This window comes from Macrobrachium nipponense, chromosome 36, assembly GCF_015104395.2.
Source record: "Macrobrachium nipponense isolate FS-2020 chromosome 36, ASM1510439v2, whole genome shotgun sequence".
Lineage (NCBI taxonomy): Eukaryota > Metazoa > Arthropoda > Malacostraca > Decapoda > Palaemonidae > Macrobrachium > Macrobrachium nipponense.
In genome coordinates this window covers 63561047-63576755 of record NC_087220.1, presented here as the reverse complement: position 1 = coordinate 63576755, position 15709 = coordinate 63561047, and the positions used below count along the sequence as shown (strand labels likewise).

Genomic DNA, 15709 nt, shown 5'->3' with positions numbered 1-15709 from the left:
AAGGAATTCACCTAAGGATCCTCCTCGTTCTCCTCTTCAAGAAGACCAGGAAGGCTCTGAGGAAGAAACGAGTGCATCGGCAGCAGTTTTCTTCGTACAAGAAGCTCACAGAGCTTCTCCTTCAGGAGTTCGGGGAGTCTCTGAGCCCTACTGCTCTCCTTCTCCACACTTGTTGTTCTCCACACTCGTTGTTCTCCACGGTGAAGGCAATGAAAGGGTCTTCGTGTGTGAGAATGAAACCGACCCTTTCTATGAAAAAAGCGCTCAAGAGCTTCGGTTCCTGGAAGCGTACCAAAGAGGAAGCGGGGAAAACTATGTTTGCCTTCCCTCCGTCGAAGCTTTCCGGACGGACCGGATTTTGGTATGAGACAGGAGAGCCTTTGGGGCTGGGCCTCCCGTCCTCAGCCGACGCAGATTTTTCGGCCCTGGTAGACGCCACTAGAAGATCAGCTCTGAACTCGGCCAAAACTACGTGGGCTAGAACGAGAGGGATCACATTCTAAAGGGCATTTTTAGAGTGTTGGAGATGTTCAACTTTCTCAATTGGTCCCTTGGAGTCCTAGCCAAGAAAACTCAAGGACCAGACCCTTTTTCTCCGGAGGATTTGAATTGTGTTTTATCCTGTATGGATAAATTAGTGAGGGATGGAGCCAGCAAAATCGCTTCACTGTTTGGGGCAGGGGTCTTGAACGAGAAGATCAGTATTTTGTCTACTTTTTTTGACAAAGTCTGTCTCACATGTCACAGAGATCGTCTTTGTTGTTTGCCTCCTCTCTCCCCGCGCAGCTATTTCCTAAACATCTTGTTCAAGATATATCGAAGGCGTCTCTCTGCCAAAGCTACGCAGGACCTTCTAGCACAGTCTGCAAGGAAGCCACGCCTTTCCTCCCGACTAAGACGAAGAAAGCGAAGTCGACCTCTCAGGAACCCTTTCGAGGGGCTTCTACCTCTAGATCCACTTCGTTCAGGGGTCGTAAACCAAATAGAAGAGGGAGGACTTTTGCGAAGTCAGTCAAACCTCCCAAGTAAGACTCGAGTCCTTCAGACAACTGTAGGCGCCAGGCTTTTACAGTTTGCAGAAGTCTGGGCCCAGAAAGGCGCAGATTCCTGGACCCTTTCAATAGTGAGGAAGGGGTACCTCATCCCGTTCTCTTCAAGGCCTCCCTTGACGGACTACCCCGAGGGAGTGACGGCCAGATACAGGGACCCCATCATGAATCAGGCCCTCCAACTAGCAGTAGATCAGATGCTGGAAAAGGAGGCGATCGAACTAGTGGCAGATCATCATTCTGCAGGCTTTTACAACCGTCTTTTCCTAGTTCCGAAATCCTCAGGGGATGGAGACGGTGTGGACGTAAGCACCTGAACTTCTTCGTAGAAAAGAAGAAGTTCACGATGGAGACCACTGCTTCGGTGCTAGCAGCACTCCGTCCAGGGGACTGGATGGTGTCCTTGGACTTACAGGACGCTTACTTCCACGTACCAATCCATCCCTCCTCGAGGAAGTTTCTCAGATTCATGATGGGGGGGAGAATTTTCCAATTCAGGGCCCTGTGCTTTGGCCTCTCGACGGCCCCCCAAGTCTTTACGGCCATCATGAGAAATGTAGCACAATGGCTTCATCTAGAAGGGGTGAGGATATCGCTGTACCTCGACGATTGGCTTATAAGGGCCAATTCCAGAGATCGTTGTCTGAAGGACTTGAAGAAAACCCTGGATTTGACGTATTCTTTAGGACTCCTGGTCAATCTACAGAAGTCAAGTTTGATTCCCGCTCAAGAGTGTGTTTATCTGGGGATCCAGATGAACTCTCGGAGTTTTCGGGCTTTTCCGTCTCAGGAAAAGGATAGCCTGGGACTCGAGAAAGTAACAACCTTCTTAGGGAAAGAAGTATGCACAGTGAGGGAGTGGATGAGTCTGCTGGGGACGCTCTCCTCTCTGGAGCAATTTGTTTCCCTAGGAAGGTTGCACCTGAGACCGCTCCAATTCTTTCTTTTTCTTCATCGGAATTGGAGCCGTCCTTCTCAGGATTTGACGTTCTCCCTGTCCATTTCGCATCAAATCAAGAAGGATTTAACATGGTGGGCAGATCCCAACAAGTTCTCGCAGGGACTGTCTCTTCAATCCCAGAACCCCAACCGTGTGTTGTTCTCCGATGCGTCGGAAACAGGTTGGGGGGCGACTCTGGGAACCAAGGAGGTGTCAGGAACCTGGATGGGGGACCAGTTTTCCTGGCACATCAACAGGAAGGAACTAATGGCCGTGTGGCTGGCTCTGAAAGAATTCGAGTCCAATGTAACAGGAGCAATTGTGCAGATAAACTCGGACAACACCACGGCTCTGGCATACATCAGGGAACAGGGGGGGACGCATTCCTTCTCTCTGTACGAAACAGCAAGAGATCTTCTTCTGTGGGCAGAAGAAAGGAGGATCAAACTTCTCACCAGATTCGTACAGGGAGAGAGGAATGTTAAGGGCAGATCTCCTCAGCAGGAAAGATCAGGTCCTTCCCACAGAGTGGACTCTGCACCAAGATGTATGCCAGAGCCTTTGGAAGTTGTGGGGCAGGCCTCACTTAGACCTGTTTGCAACTTCAAAGAACAAAAGACTGGATCTTTATTGCTGCCCATCTCGGTATCAGGGGGGCAATAGGGATAGATGCTCTTCTACTCGATTGGAAAGGACTCGACGTATACGCCTTTCCCCCCTTCAAGATTCTGGGGTTAACTTTAAAAAAGTTCGCAGAGTCAGATTCCACGAGAATGACATTGATAGCTCCCTTTTGGCCAGCACAAGAAATGGGTTCACAGAGGTGCTTGGAATGGCTGGTGGATCTTCCAAGATCGCTTCCTCTAGGAGCGATCTACTCAGACAGCCCCACTTCGACAGGTACCACAAAAACCTCCCCCCCCGCTCTCAGTCTGACTGGCTTCAGACTCCAGAAACTGGTCAGAGCGAAAGGCTTTTCGTCAACAGCTGCTAAGGCAATCGCTAGAGCTAGGAGGTCTTCCACCTTACGAGTGTACCAGTCGAAGTGAGATGTCTTCAGAAGATGGTGCAAGAGAAATAACGTTTCCTCTTCCAGTACCTCTGTGACCCAGATTGCAGACTTCTTTTTATTTCTGAGACAAGAATGTGGTCTAGTCGTTTCAACGATTAAAGGTTAAAGATTAAAGACGCCTAGCTGGAATTTAGATGTGGTCCTTCAATTCCTTGGGTCCTCTAGATTTGAACCCCCTAATTCAGCCTCATTCAAAGACCTTACTAGGAAGACACTGTTCTTGATGGCTCTAGCTTCCGCCAAAAGGGTGAGTGAGCTTAGAGATTGATGGTAATGTGGGTTTTAAGGAGGACTCTATCATTTGCTCTTTCCTTCCTGGGTTTCTTGCGAAGACTGAAAACCCATCAAATCCATGGCCCAGGAACTTCGAGATTCGTGGGTTATCTTCGTTGGTAGGAGAAGAACCAGAGAGAACTCTTTGCCCAGTGAGAATGGTAAAAAATACTACCTTAGAACAAAAGAGCAACTGAAAGCCAATCAAGAGGTCCTTTGGTGTTCTGTAAAGGACCCTACTCGTCCCTTGTCAAAGAACGCATTGTCCTTCTTCTTAAGAAGTCTCATCAAAGAAGCACACGGTTCTTGCAAGGAAGAACAGTTTAGGCTTCTTAAAGTGAAAGCCCACGAAGTAAGAGCCATAGTGACTTCTCTTGCTTTCAACAAGAATATGTCCGTGCAAAACCTGATGGAGACAACTTTCTGGAGATGTCAGTCGGTTTTCGCGGAACCACTACTTACGTGATGTGAGATCACTTAAGAAAAACTGCTTCGCCTTGGGCCTGTACGTATCGGCGGATTCGGTGCTGGGGCAGGGAGCTGGAACTCATCCTTTTTAGTAGTATATATTTTTTCCCTTATGTTTTGTGTTAGTTTTTGTTGGTTGCCTTAAAGAGGATGCATGAAGGCATCTCTTTAGGTCGTAGTACTAACCTTTAGTAGTCTGGTTAGGTAGTCTGATGAGTGTGGCTCCTTGCAGTAGTAGTGGTTAGGACCTGTTAAGCTAGCGGACGAGTTCCCTTTAACAGGATCCGACTTGGATTCTACCACACAAAGGGATCAGATATCCCAGTGGTAGATCCGAGAGTCTTTCAGCATCAGGTCACGTCCTAGCTGTAGCTCTCCAGGCAATGCAGACTCAGAGACAGTATCAATGAAGTCTTCTGCCTGAACAGGTAAGAACCAAGGTTATTTGTATCCTACAACATCAGTTGTTTCCTATCTCTCCTTATTACTTTAGCTGTCTCTTACCCTCCACCAAGGGTGCCAATCAGCTAAGTATATATCTGGCAGGGAAGTTCATGTACAAAAATGATATTGTTAAACTACAATAAAGTTTTGTACATACTTACCTGGCAGATATATATGTCTAATGGCCCACCCAGCCTCCCCTCAGGAGACAGGTGGAAGAGAAAATCTGGCAGGAGAGGCGGATTGGTTCATACACCCGCCACCCAGCGGCGGGTAAGGTAGACCACCTGACCTACCTGTCGCGTGTGCCGCGAGATTTGAAATTCTGTCGGGAACGTCGGAGACTATAGCTAAGTATATATCTGCCAGGTAAGTATGTACAAAACTTTATTGTAGTTTAACAATATCATTTTAGTCATTTCAGCTGTACAGTTCAAAGGCAATTGATTTTGCATGTGTCAGTGGCATGTGGATATATTTAAAACATGAGATTAGATCAGTTACATGTAGACATGTAAATACTATAGAGGTATTTCCAATAACCTGTGAATCTGTTTACTTTCAAAATTTCTTATTAACATACAGGGTAAATTCAAACAGAGCTTTTCATTGCCATATAAGTAAATCTGAATAGTATCAAAGTGTTTTAATTAATGTGGATAGATTTAATTATTAACATCTTCTGTGCAGTTCAGGTAAACTGAGTAAAAGTGTGTTCAGTTACCTTTAGGAAGATTTGAATAAATCCAGTCAACATGTAATTAGCAATAGTACATTGTGATTATTATTGATTGAGCCTTATTGGGGTTATTTATGATTGGAGGGAGAATGAATGATTTTAGGCCTCTTAGATAGTCTGTGGATGTGCTTTTTTCATATGAATCTTGACTTTGCTACTTTATTTCCTTCCAGGAACAGATGACCTTGAAGAAGAATTCCTCCCCAACCAAAGCAAAAGGATCGCCCCTCAAAGGGAAGAAGAGGATGTCTGAGTGCCCTTATGTGGACAGTTCATCCCCTTTAAAGAAGTTGAAACTAGATAAAGGGAAGCGTAAACCTGTTGTGATTATTTTTGAAGATGTAGAGAGTTTCCCATCCCATGTTCTCCAAGATATTATTTTAATATGCAGGTTAGTGTATGTGGAAGATGGCCCATTTAGTAAACAAAATGTGATCTTGGAATGGTACAGTGATTGTTAATTTGATATACATTTACCTACCTAAAAATGATATTGTTATGATACAATAAAGTTGTTCCGATACGTAATACAAACCCTCGGTCCTTTAACAATAGGAAGGTAACTAGCGGCAGCTGGGACGGTCGTAAGCTTCGAACAAGGGGAGAACGGTAGTTAACTGCTTGTCCGATCGTGCGCGCGCCCGCGCGCCCGAGAGGTGAAGAATCACTTTTGCTTTCGGCCGCGGGTGTGAAGGACGTGTTCGTCATCGCTCTCTGCCCGCTTCATCGTCGTATGCTTTGTTTATATTGTGTTTTCTACTAATGGTTTGTTTGACTTGAAAATGAAACTGTAAGTACACTGTTTTCATTTTCATTACTTAATTATGAATCAACATGGAGCTATCGCCATAGAGACGGCGATTTCCGCTCTTTCATGAATTGGAACCCTTGAATTATGTCTCGGTGCCGAGGGCGGGCGCACTCGCGTCGAGTCATGTATTTTAGGCGAAAGTGTGTAATTGAAAGATGTAAGTACAGTAAGTCCTCGGGTTACGCTGGTCTCGACTTACGATGTTTCGTGGTTACGAACGCGCCCCCATAAAAATATAAAAAATAATATTTTGCGTCGTTCCGTCTTACGCGGTTCAGCGTCGTAAGCAACGTAAACAAACGCGAACTAGTTCCGGGCGCACGGCGGAAGAATACGCTTTGTGTGGGGGAGAGGACGGCGCTTCGCTACGCTCATTCCTCGCCCATACGCCATTTTGGTTGTTTACACTGCCTCTCTCTCCCTCGTGTTGTATCGTTTTTGTAACTTTTTGCTCTTTGTTATGGCTCCCAAGCGCAAGGCGGACTCTTCTGATGGTAGTGCATCGAAGAAAAGAAAGGCCATCACCATGGAAATTAAAGTGGACATTATAAAGCGATCTGAGAAGGGAGAAACGCCAACAAACATTGGCCTCTCGCTTGGCCTTAGCCGTACGACCGTTGCTACCATTATCAAAGATAAAGAGCGCATCGTTGAACATGTGAAAGGATCTGCTCTATGAAAGCGACAGTGATAACTAAGCAGCGTAGTGGTCTAATAATTGAAATGAAAGGTTATTGGTGCTTTGGTTGGAAGACCAAAATCAACGGCGTATCCCAGTCAGCCTTATGGTGATTCAGGAGAAGGCGAAAAGATTGTTTGAAGCGTTGAAAAAAGAAAAGGGGGAGGGAAGTGAAAGTGAAGAGTTTGTGGCTAGTAGGGGTTGGTTTATGCGATTTAAGGCTCGGGCCAATTACCATAACCTTAAATGCAAGGTGAAGCTGCTAGTGGGGATGAGAAAGCAGCGACGAGTGAATTTCCTAAAGCGTTGTCTGAGATAATTAAGGAGGGGGGTTATTCTGCTCAGCAAGTGTTAACGTAGACGAGACAGGTTTGTTTTGGAAACGTATGCCTAACCGCATTACATCGCCAAGGAGGAGAAAGTCAGCAACCCGGTCATAAAGCCAGCAAAGGAGAGGCTAACTTTACTTCTTGGGGGTAATGCTGCTGGCGACTTCAAACTGAAGCCCTTGTTGGTGTATCAGGCTGAAAATCCAAGGGCACTCAAGGGCATTTGGAAGGGTCAACTACCAGTAAGTTGGAAGTCCAACAAGAAAGGCATGGGTGACACTTGCAGTGTTTGAGGACTGGTTCGTAAACCATTTTGTTCCAAGTGTGGAGCGGTATTGCGCCTCCAAGGGTATCCCCTTTAAGGTGTTGCTAGTGCTGACAATGCCCCTGGACCACCCTGCCCAGCTGGGAGACTTCAACCCTAATGTCAAGGTGGTTTACCTTCCACCTAATACCACGGCCCTTTTACAGCCTATGGACCAAGGAGGGTGATTGCTTCGTTCAAAGGCCTACTACCTACGAAGGACAATTGCTATGGCTTTACAGGCAACTGAAACCAAGAAGGACTTGACTCTGAAGGACTTTTGGAAAATCCTACAACATCCTTGATGCTGTAAAGAACATTGCTAATTCCTGGGAGGAGGTTAAGCAAACAAACATGAATTGGTGTCTGGAAGAAAATTTGTCCTCAATTGTGAATGATTTCCATGGGGTTTGAGGACACAGTTCAGCTAGTTGTCAAGAACGTTGTTGCCCTGAGTAAGGAAATCAATTTGGAGATGGAGGTTGATGATGTTACAGAGCTGCTGGAGTCTCATGGCAAGGAGTTATCTGCTGAGGACCTGATACAACTGGAGAAGCAGATAATAGAGGAAGAAGAAGAAGCACCCACCCCAGAGCCTAAGGCTTTCACAAGGCAGGACTTGATAAGAGGTTTTGCAGAGTTGCAGCAAGCGTTGTCAACTTTTGAGGCTCAGGATCCCAACTTGGACAGGTTCACTAGGGTTTCCAGAGGCGTCATGGATTTGATGCAGTGTTACAAGGAGATCTTGGATGAAAAGAGGTCGCTCTCTGTTCAGACTAACCTGGAGCAGTATTTTAAGAAGGTAGAGAGGCCTGCAGGAGATCCTGTACCCTCTACCTCAGCTGCCTCTGCTAATCCAGACTCGCCTGCCCCACAATCTCCAGCACCTTCTGAATGTTCTGCTAACCCAGACTCACCTGCCCCAGTATCTCCAGCACCTTCTGTAGGTTCTGCCTCACTAAAGACTCACCTGCCCCAACATCTCCAGTAGTATGTTCTGCCTCACCTCAAGAATCACCTGCCTCAGCATCTCCCAGTACTAGTATGTTCTGCCTCACAAGATCAAAACATCTGCCTCCAGCTATCTCCAGCAACTTCTGGAGGTTCTTTTTCTCTTCACTAACCTCCCCCAGTCTCTCCAGCACTGCAGACTTCCTCTTCAGTGTGGCAAGCCAATCAAACTAATAAAGGTAAGGAATTGTTCTCTCGTTGTTATTGATAGGTATTTACATTAAATCATGTGGTATTTTTCAATGTTCCGACTTACGCTGAAAATCGTGTTACGACGCATCGTAAGAACGGATCAACGTCGTAACTCGAGGACCCCCTGTACTCTTTTTCATTATATTTTTGCCCTGTGCGTTCGTTGCCGAGAGCTTGATTGCGCTCGGCACGAACCTCTTATTTTGTATGAATAGAATGCAATGAAAGTGGATTCGCAATGCAGTTTTCTTTTCATTTTCATTTATTAATTGCATCAAATTTAATTTTGGATCAATTTCCGCTCTTACCCGGGAATTAATCCTTACGATTTATTGCTGTGAAAGTGAAAATAGCAAGTGCAGTATTGTTCATTTTCATATATATTTATGATAGCATCATATTATTATGGATCAAGTTTCCGCTCTTACCCGGGAATTGATCTTTCCCCTTTAAGTTCTATGAAGTGAATCGCAAGTGCAGTATTCTGTTTCATTTTCATATTACTTTTCACTGCTGTGCGGGGGTAGGGGAAGCGAAGGTCTGCCAGGAAGTCGTCGGAAAAAAGCTCTCCCGCGACTCCCTTGGTATCCGATTCTTTCGTCTTCTTCCTGCCCCCCGCTCAGCTTCCTCGTATTTTGTTTTTGGGGTCTTCCTTCCGTTGCGGGGTGGGGCATGTCTCCCCCCCCGTGCGTGAGGGAACCCCTCTTACTCATCCGTGGGAGACGACCTTGGACAGGTATGGGCCACTGCGGCTGCAGGGCGTGCCTAGCATCCACGATCTGCTGCAGCGTCTAGCGAGGTCTGGGGCGGTGACCTTGGAGTGGTCTCCACTACAACCTTCACGGCCGCTTATGCAGGCACCCCGCTGCGGTCTACACTCCCCATGCTGTGTCGGTGACGCCGTCTGCCGCTTCTAGGGCCGGTCGCCGCCGTACCGAGGAGGGGTTGGGGGATGCCGCCGCCGCCTGTGTTTTCTTCGTGTTTGCCTGCCCCAGACTTCCGCTGTTTCCCCCCGCCAGCAGCTCGCCTGGACCGGCCGCCAGGACCAGGTTCCCGCTGGTGCCGATGATTCTACGAGGCGATGGCTGGGCCTGCCGTACCTGTCTCTGATGTGGTTCCCGTACTGGCTTGGCTGTCCCCTTCTGTGTTTACCCTGCCACCGCTGTTCCTGCACTCCTGAGCTGGTTGCTGTTCCTGTCGCTCCTGGTTCCTCCGCCGCCTGTCCATGCTAGGTCCTGCCCATGGTGGTGTCTTCCCCAGTCCCAGGTCCTTCCGGACAGGTGCAGTCGGGCCGTGTTGCTTCGGCAATAGGCCCGACTCCGGCCTGGATGGAGGACCTGACGACTGTCCTGCGTGAGCTGACGAAGAAGAGGAAGGTGTCATCTTCGTCTTCGTCTGTTGCTGCCTCTTCCCCTTCGACTTCTAAGGCCCATAAGCCGAAGAAGAAGAAGGCTGCCTCCCCCCCCTAAGAAGTCTCCCTTCGGGAACTTCTAAGGGCCCGTCCCACCTCGGTGGGTACGGGGGGTCCTTCTGCTGGTCCTCCTGCTCCTTCCGCCTTCGGGAGCGGGGCCTGTCTCCCCTTCCGTAAGGAAGAGATAGACTGGGGGGACCAGAGGAGTATCGGTTAGCTCTGGTTACTTCCTCGCCTGGTGCTAGCGGCGATGCCGCTACGCCAGGTTCCGGCTCGGTCCTCTCGTTCGCGGGAGATCCCGAGTGTACGCTATCCCTCGGGAGACCGTGCAGCCAAAGTTTCGGCGCCAGAGTTCGCTCGGCGCCAAGACCACGGCACGGAGCAGAAGGCTGGCGAGAACCGCTCAGGTGACTCTCGCCAGGCCAGCGGCCGCTCTCGCAGCGACCAGCTGGTAACCGGGTTTTGGTATTCCCCCTAAGACTCCTTCGGGAACTTCGAAGGGCTCGTCACACTCCGGTGTGACGGGGGGGTTCTTCTGCTGGTCCTCCGTGTTCCATTCGGGAACGGGGCCCCGTCTCCCTTCTAGAGAAGAAGAAGAAGACGGGGGACCAAGGGTGTGCTGGCTACCGCTGGTACACCCTCGCCTGGTCTTGGCAGCTCTGCTGCTAAGCCAGGTACCGGCTCGGTTTCTCGTCCGCGAGAAGTTCCGAGTGTACGGTCTCCTTCGGGTGACCGTGCAGCCAAAGTTAAGACGCCTGAGTTCGCTCAGCGTCATGACCGAGGCACGGAGCAGAAGACTGTCGAGAGCCGCTCAGGTGACTCTCGCCAGGCCAGCGGCCGCTCTCGTAGCGACCAGCCGGTACCTCGGCGGGTGGACGTTGACGGTCTCTGACCGGCCACGGGTTGAGGCGGGAAGGGGTCCCCCAGGTCCCCTCGACCGACGGTACCAGCCTCGGCTGGTACCAGCTGTTTGACGTGCCGCGAGGACGCTCACCGGTCCTCACCGCGAAAGTGAGCTCTGCAGGTCACCTGACCGCCGCTCCCACAGGGACCGGGCGGATACGGTGACCAGCAGCAGCTCGTCTGACGCACGGGACCGGGGTCGACGTGCTCAGTCGAGCCGCTCGCCACAGGAGAGCGGCACGGCCAGGCTGCAGATCGATCCCCACCGCGGGTTGGTGATCGGCTGCAGCCCCCCACGTACGCTGGTCCACTACCTTCAACTTCCTCGGGCTACACCGGGAAGAGCGAGGTAGCTAGGAGTGATCGTGAGAGGTGCGCCGCTCACGATCCCGTCACGACGCCGCACGTGCCACGTATGGTCTTAGGACCAACCAGGACGTACGCGCAAGTGATTGGAGGCGACAGTCAGAGGGGGGAGGGGGTAGCGTCAGTTCTGTCTCTCCGATACTTCAACTTCCTCGGCATACGCCAGGAAGAGCGAGGTATATAGGAGTGATCGTGAGAGATGCGCCGCTCACGATCCCGTCACGACGCCGCACGTGCCAGGTATGGTCTTAGGACCAACCAGGACGTACGCGCAAGTGATTGGAGGCAACTGTCAGGGATCTGTTGCTGGTCCTTCTGCTGAAGAGGAGGGTCCTGGGAGCTGCTCTTGTTGGAGGGACTGGATGGTCCTACTCCTCAAGACGCTGTAACTTCCGAGATTCAGAGTAACTTTGCCCAGGTTATTGCACTGATTCGTCAGCACAACGACCTGGGGGAAGGATCGCCGCTCCCACCAGCAGAGCCCATGTCTCTGCTCGAGTCGTTTTGGGGCCCGAGAGGGAACCCAAACCGACGGTGGGTTTGCCGCGATCGGAGCTTGCCGATCCTGTCTTGAACCAGAGTCTCTCGTCTCCGGGACAAGAAGGCTCTCTCAGTTCTGGCCCGGTCGATCAAGCTACTTCCACCTCCTCTACTGCGACAGCGGCGTTTCTACGTGTCTTCGGACACCGTATTTAAATACTCCTTCGGTCCTCCTGAGAGGTTTCGACCTCGACGAGGACTGGAATGAGTCGGAGGACGGTATCGGCTCTCTCCTGTCAGGTGTCGATCAGCCCCACCCAGACGACGTTCACAGTGGCGGCAGACCCTTACCTACAGTGAGAGTTCGTAACCCTCCTCGGGGGAAAACGTTTTCTCCTGACGATACGTTTTCCCAGACTCTGAGAGGCCATCGCCGCAAGGCGATGGCTGCTCCTACTCTTCTCCAACTGCTAGTTCCACTGGGAAGGGCGAGCGAGTATCCAATTCCTCTCCCATTCCCTCTCTCCTTACGGCTACGAGGGAAAGGGGAGGGATCCTACAGAGATTTCTCTGTAGGATTCCACGTTGGGCACTGCGCTACCGGGGGGACCTTCGGGTCCTACCTGACGTAAGCCCCGGTCGTTGAGGAGGGATCCTGCCCCATTCTCGATTTCTACGGGAATCGAGAGGACCACCAGCCGATACGTTTGACGAATTCGGTGGGGGTTTCGCAGACTGCTTAGAATTCTACGGAAATTTCTAGCGCATTCAGAGTGTTAAGAGTTTCTTACGATCCCCAAACACTTAGGCGAGACCACGGTCCAAAGTGAGCGAGACGAGAACTCCCCGATATGTTACACGATAATCGGGAACCTCGCCTATGCTCAAATTCCTGGAATTTCTAGCATTAGGAGAAGGAACCTGCTGCTGAAAGAAGACTATCTCACAGTAGGCGACCAACCTGGAATAGAGAAGAACGGACGGGAATATCCAGTTTGGCTTGAACTATCGTCTTAGTATTCTGTTCACCATTGAAGCTTTCCTTCGAGGAAGACTTCTCACTCTCTTTGATAGAGACCGAGGTGGTCGATCTCCAATCCTTATTTTGTTTTCTTGAAGGAAAGAATTTAGGATGGAGATCGTTGTTCAGAATCCTACAAATATACTAGTATATTAACCTCGCGACATGATTCTGCTAAGCAGTTGAATGGTCCGAGGGGTAGGCGCATATCCTGTTATTCTACGGATTGCGACTTAGACAAAAAAGTATTCTAATTGAACTGCAACTCGGGTTGCCTGCAACCTCCCAGAGTTTCCAGTTTCAATTTTATATACTTATGGTGTTGTCACAACAACACCATTTAAGCTTTTATATTTACCGAAATTCGTTTCGCTAAAATATAATTGCTCGAGCATATCTTTTTATGCTCGGTGGTTCTAGCCGAACGCATTCCTTCGTGGAAAGGATTACTTGGCAACTCAGGATGACGACCGGTCAGCGACAGCTACTGCGTATTGAATTGACCCGAGGCATTTCAGTACCAGCTGCGCTTTGAGATGGACGGTTGGTTATGTCTTTCTCACCTGCTTTGATTGAATACCAACCGTATCTCTGCCCAACAATCACGGACTTAAGTCTCTGATTAACGGGGATTCTCGCATACATGAATGACCATCTACTGCTGTGACGCTAGTATTCATCGTCTTCGGTATTGCGAGAATTTTAAACAGAGATATCTTTTCGACTCTCAATTTCTGTTTACCGCACGGTAACAGAATTCTGTAATAGTCTCTTGCTGCATCGTATATCGATAATGCGAATGATTTTTGCGGAATCTGAGTTTGTCTTCAAAATATCTTGTATTCGGAGGTGTGCAATTGTTCATTGTTCACCCCGGATTAGCAGATGTATTGAAAGACATCGCCTACTCCCACACCTGCCAGCCTCTACTTCCAAACGTTCAGACCACGAGAAGCAGTTCTTCAGGCGGCTCTCCCCTGTGTTTCATTACTGAAGAACGCCCCGCTTTCATTGCACAACGGACAGCAATGAAATGGCGGTTAGCGTTTTCAGTCATTTGTAAGCACAGGTTTAGAATCTTGAGATTCCTTCTCTCGATTCAGCTAGAAGATAGGTTGCATTCATTGCCTACCTTCGTCTTCAAACGTCACATAGTGTTGTTTCTCCTTAAGCTGAGATTCAACGTCTATGAGATTTTCTTGCCATCAGGGACCTCGGTCTTTTGAAGGCAATTGACTTTCGCCTTTTGAGCTTATGCATTAAGAGAATCATCGCCGCGCCGTCCGGCATCGGTGACTAACAAATATTTTATTTGTTTAGTCTCTCAGCATAACTCTTTAAAGGGCGAAGGTCACGTGACTTACCCGGATGCTTGGACAATTGCTCTCTACTGATTCCGAAACCAGTCAGTCGGCAGCTGTCAGAGCGCCTGAGTCAGTTACGAACTATGCTGTGGGACTTAGTTCGGTTGTTCCAGAGCAATCATTACTTCGTCTTAATAGCTTGTCAGTATGAGTACTGTACATAACCAAAGTCGAGAAGAGGGATAGGTCATATGACTATCCCCTTCTTTTCGTCTTAGGTAACTGCATGACTTCTCTGGAGAAGTCAAGCACAAAGGGATGGGGATTTGTGACGCTCGATTTCGTACCGATCTTCGTAGCGAAGACTCAGAACCCTTCGGTAACTGACGATTGGTTCGAGTCCTTCACAATACCCTCCCTAATGGACTTCACCGCCTCCGATACGAAGGCTATGCTGCTTTGTCCTGTGAAGGTGCGACGGAGCTGTCTGAAGAAACTCGACACCCAGGATGAGTGAGGACGCCTCTTCATCATTCTCTCGCGTTCCGCAAGAACTTCTCCGTGGCGCGAGGTAATGAAGGCAGGCGCCTGGTCCAACCGGGACCGCATGCACCTCCTTCTACCTTCGGGATATTGCCCACAGTTCCTTGGATCTTTTTCCTTGGGAACCGTGGTGGTTTGCTCAACACTTGTGTAGTAACCCAGACCCTCGCAGGCTGAACAGCATCGAGTCCTGGTGTGACCGTAAGAATGGATGAGGAATGAGAGTGTGACTGGCTCCTCTTCCCATCTTTTTCTTCCCTCTACCTCTGGGTAGAGGGACACGGTCGTCACCCTGCTGGGTAAGGACGAGATGCAGGTGAGCTACTCAATAGAGCACCATCCTATCCCTTTCAGTAGGGATAGGAGTAAATATCCACCACTTCCTCCAACAAGGGGGAGGAAGTGGATGCCAATTTGAGACAAACCCATCATTTTATGATTGTCTCTTGCAAACAGGAACAAGTTCTTGCTTGCTGGTACGAAGAGATACGCTTGCCTCTCTCTTAGTACTTGGCCCAGAGGTCTGACCATTGATCCTGCGGTGCACACCCCGATCAATCGGACAGAGGTTTGGATCCCTCCCTTGCTCTTACGACCAGGGAGGCACTCCAGGGTTGGACGAACACCAGTCTGTTCACCAAAAAGACTCAGATTCCTCCCACCAAGAAGTGAGTCTTCCTATTGTTAAAGGACCGAGGGTTTGTATACGTATCGGAACAAATGACAATTTGTCGAAAATTGCATTTTTCCTAACTATACAAACCTGAGGTCCTTTACATATAGTCCCACCTCATGCCACCCCTCACTCTGCAACTTTTTGCATGGGCCTAAAGCAAAAGTGATTCTTCACCTCTCGGGCGCGCGGGCGCGCGCACGATCGGACAAGCAGTTAACTACCGTTCTCCCCTTGTTCGAAGCTTACGACCGTCCCAGCTGCCGCTAGTTACCTTCCTATTGTTAAAGGACCTCAGGTTTGTATAGTTAGGAAAAATGCAATTTTCGACAAATTGTCATTTTTATACATACTTACCTGGCAGATATATACATAGCTATTGACTCCGTCGCGCCGACAGAATTTCGAATTTCGCGCACACGCTACAGGTAGGTCAGGTGATCCACCGCGCCGCCGCTGGGTGGCGGGAATAGGAACCCATTCCCGTTTTCCATCAGATTTTTCTACACCATCTGTCTCCTGAGGGGAGGCTGGGTGGGTAGTTTAATTGTATATATTCTGCCAGGTAAGTACGGGGTGGGGGGGTCATCGAGTTACGACCGTAGATCCCGTTCTTACGTATGCATCGTAACAACGATTTTCAGCGTAAGTCGGCACATTGAAAAATACCACATGATTTAATGGTATACCTATCATA

The 15709-nt window shown here is 49.3% G+C and overlaps 1 protein-coding gene across 2 annotated transcripts in view; it reads left to right on the top strand.

The window, feature by feature from the left end:
- Nucleotides 1-5158: 5158 nt before the first annotated feature.
- The window catches only part of LOC135203788 (origin recognition complex subunit 3-like), a gene marked incomplete at its 5' end in the record, with an annotated part of 39759 nt that continues 29208 nt past the window's right edge, over nt 5159-15709 (top strand). For both annotated transcript variants that reach the window (XR_010312020.1, XM_064233766.1), the window contains 1 exon segment: nt 5159-5376. Coding sequence is in view for 1 of the 2 variants with exons in the window: in XM_064233766.1 (XP_064089836.1) it covers nt 5159-5376 (218 nt within the window).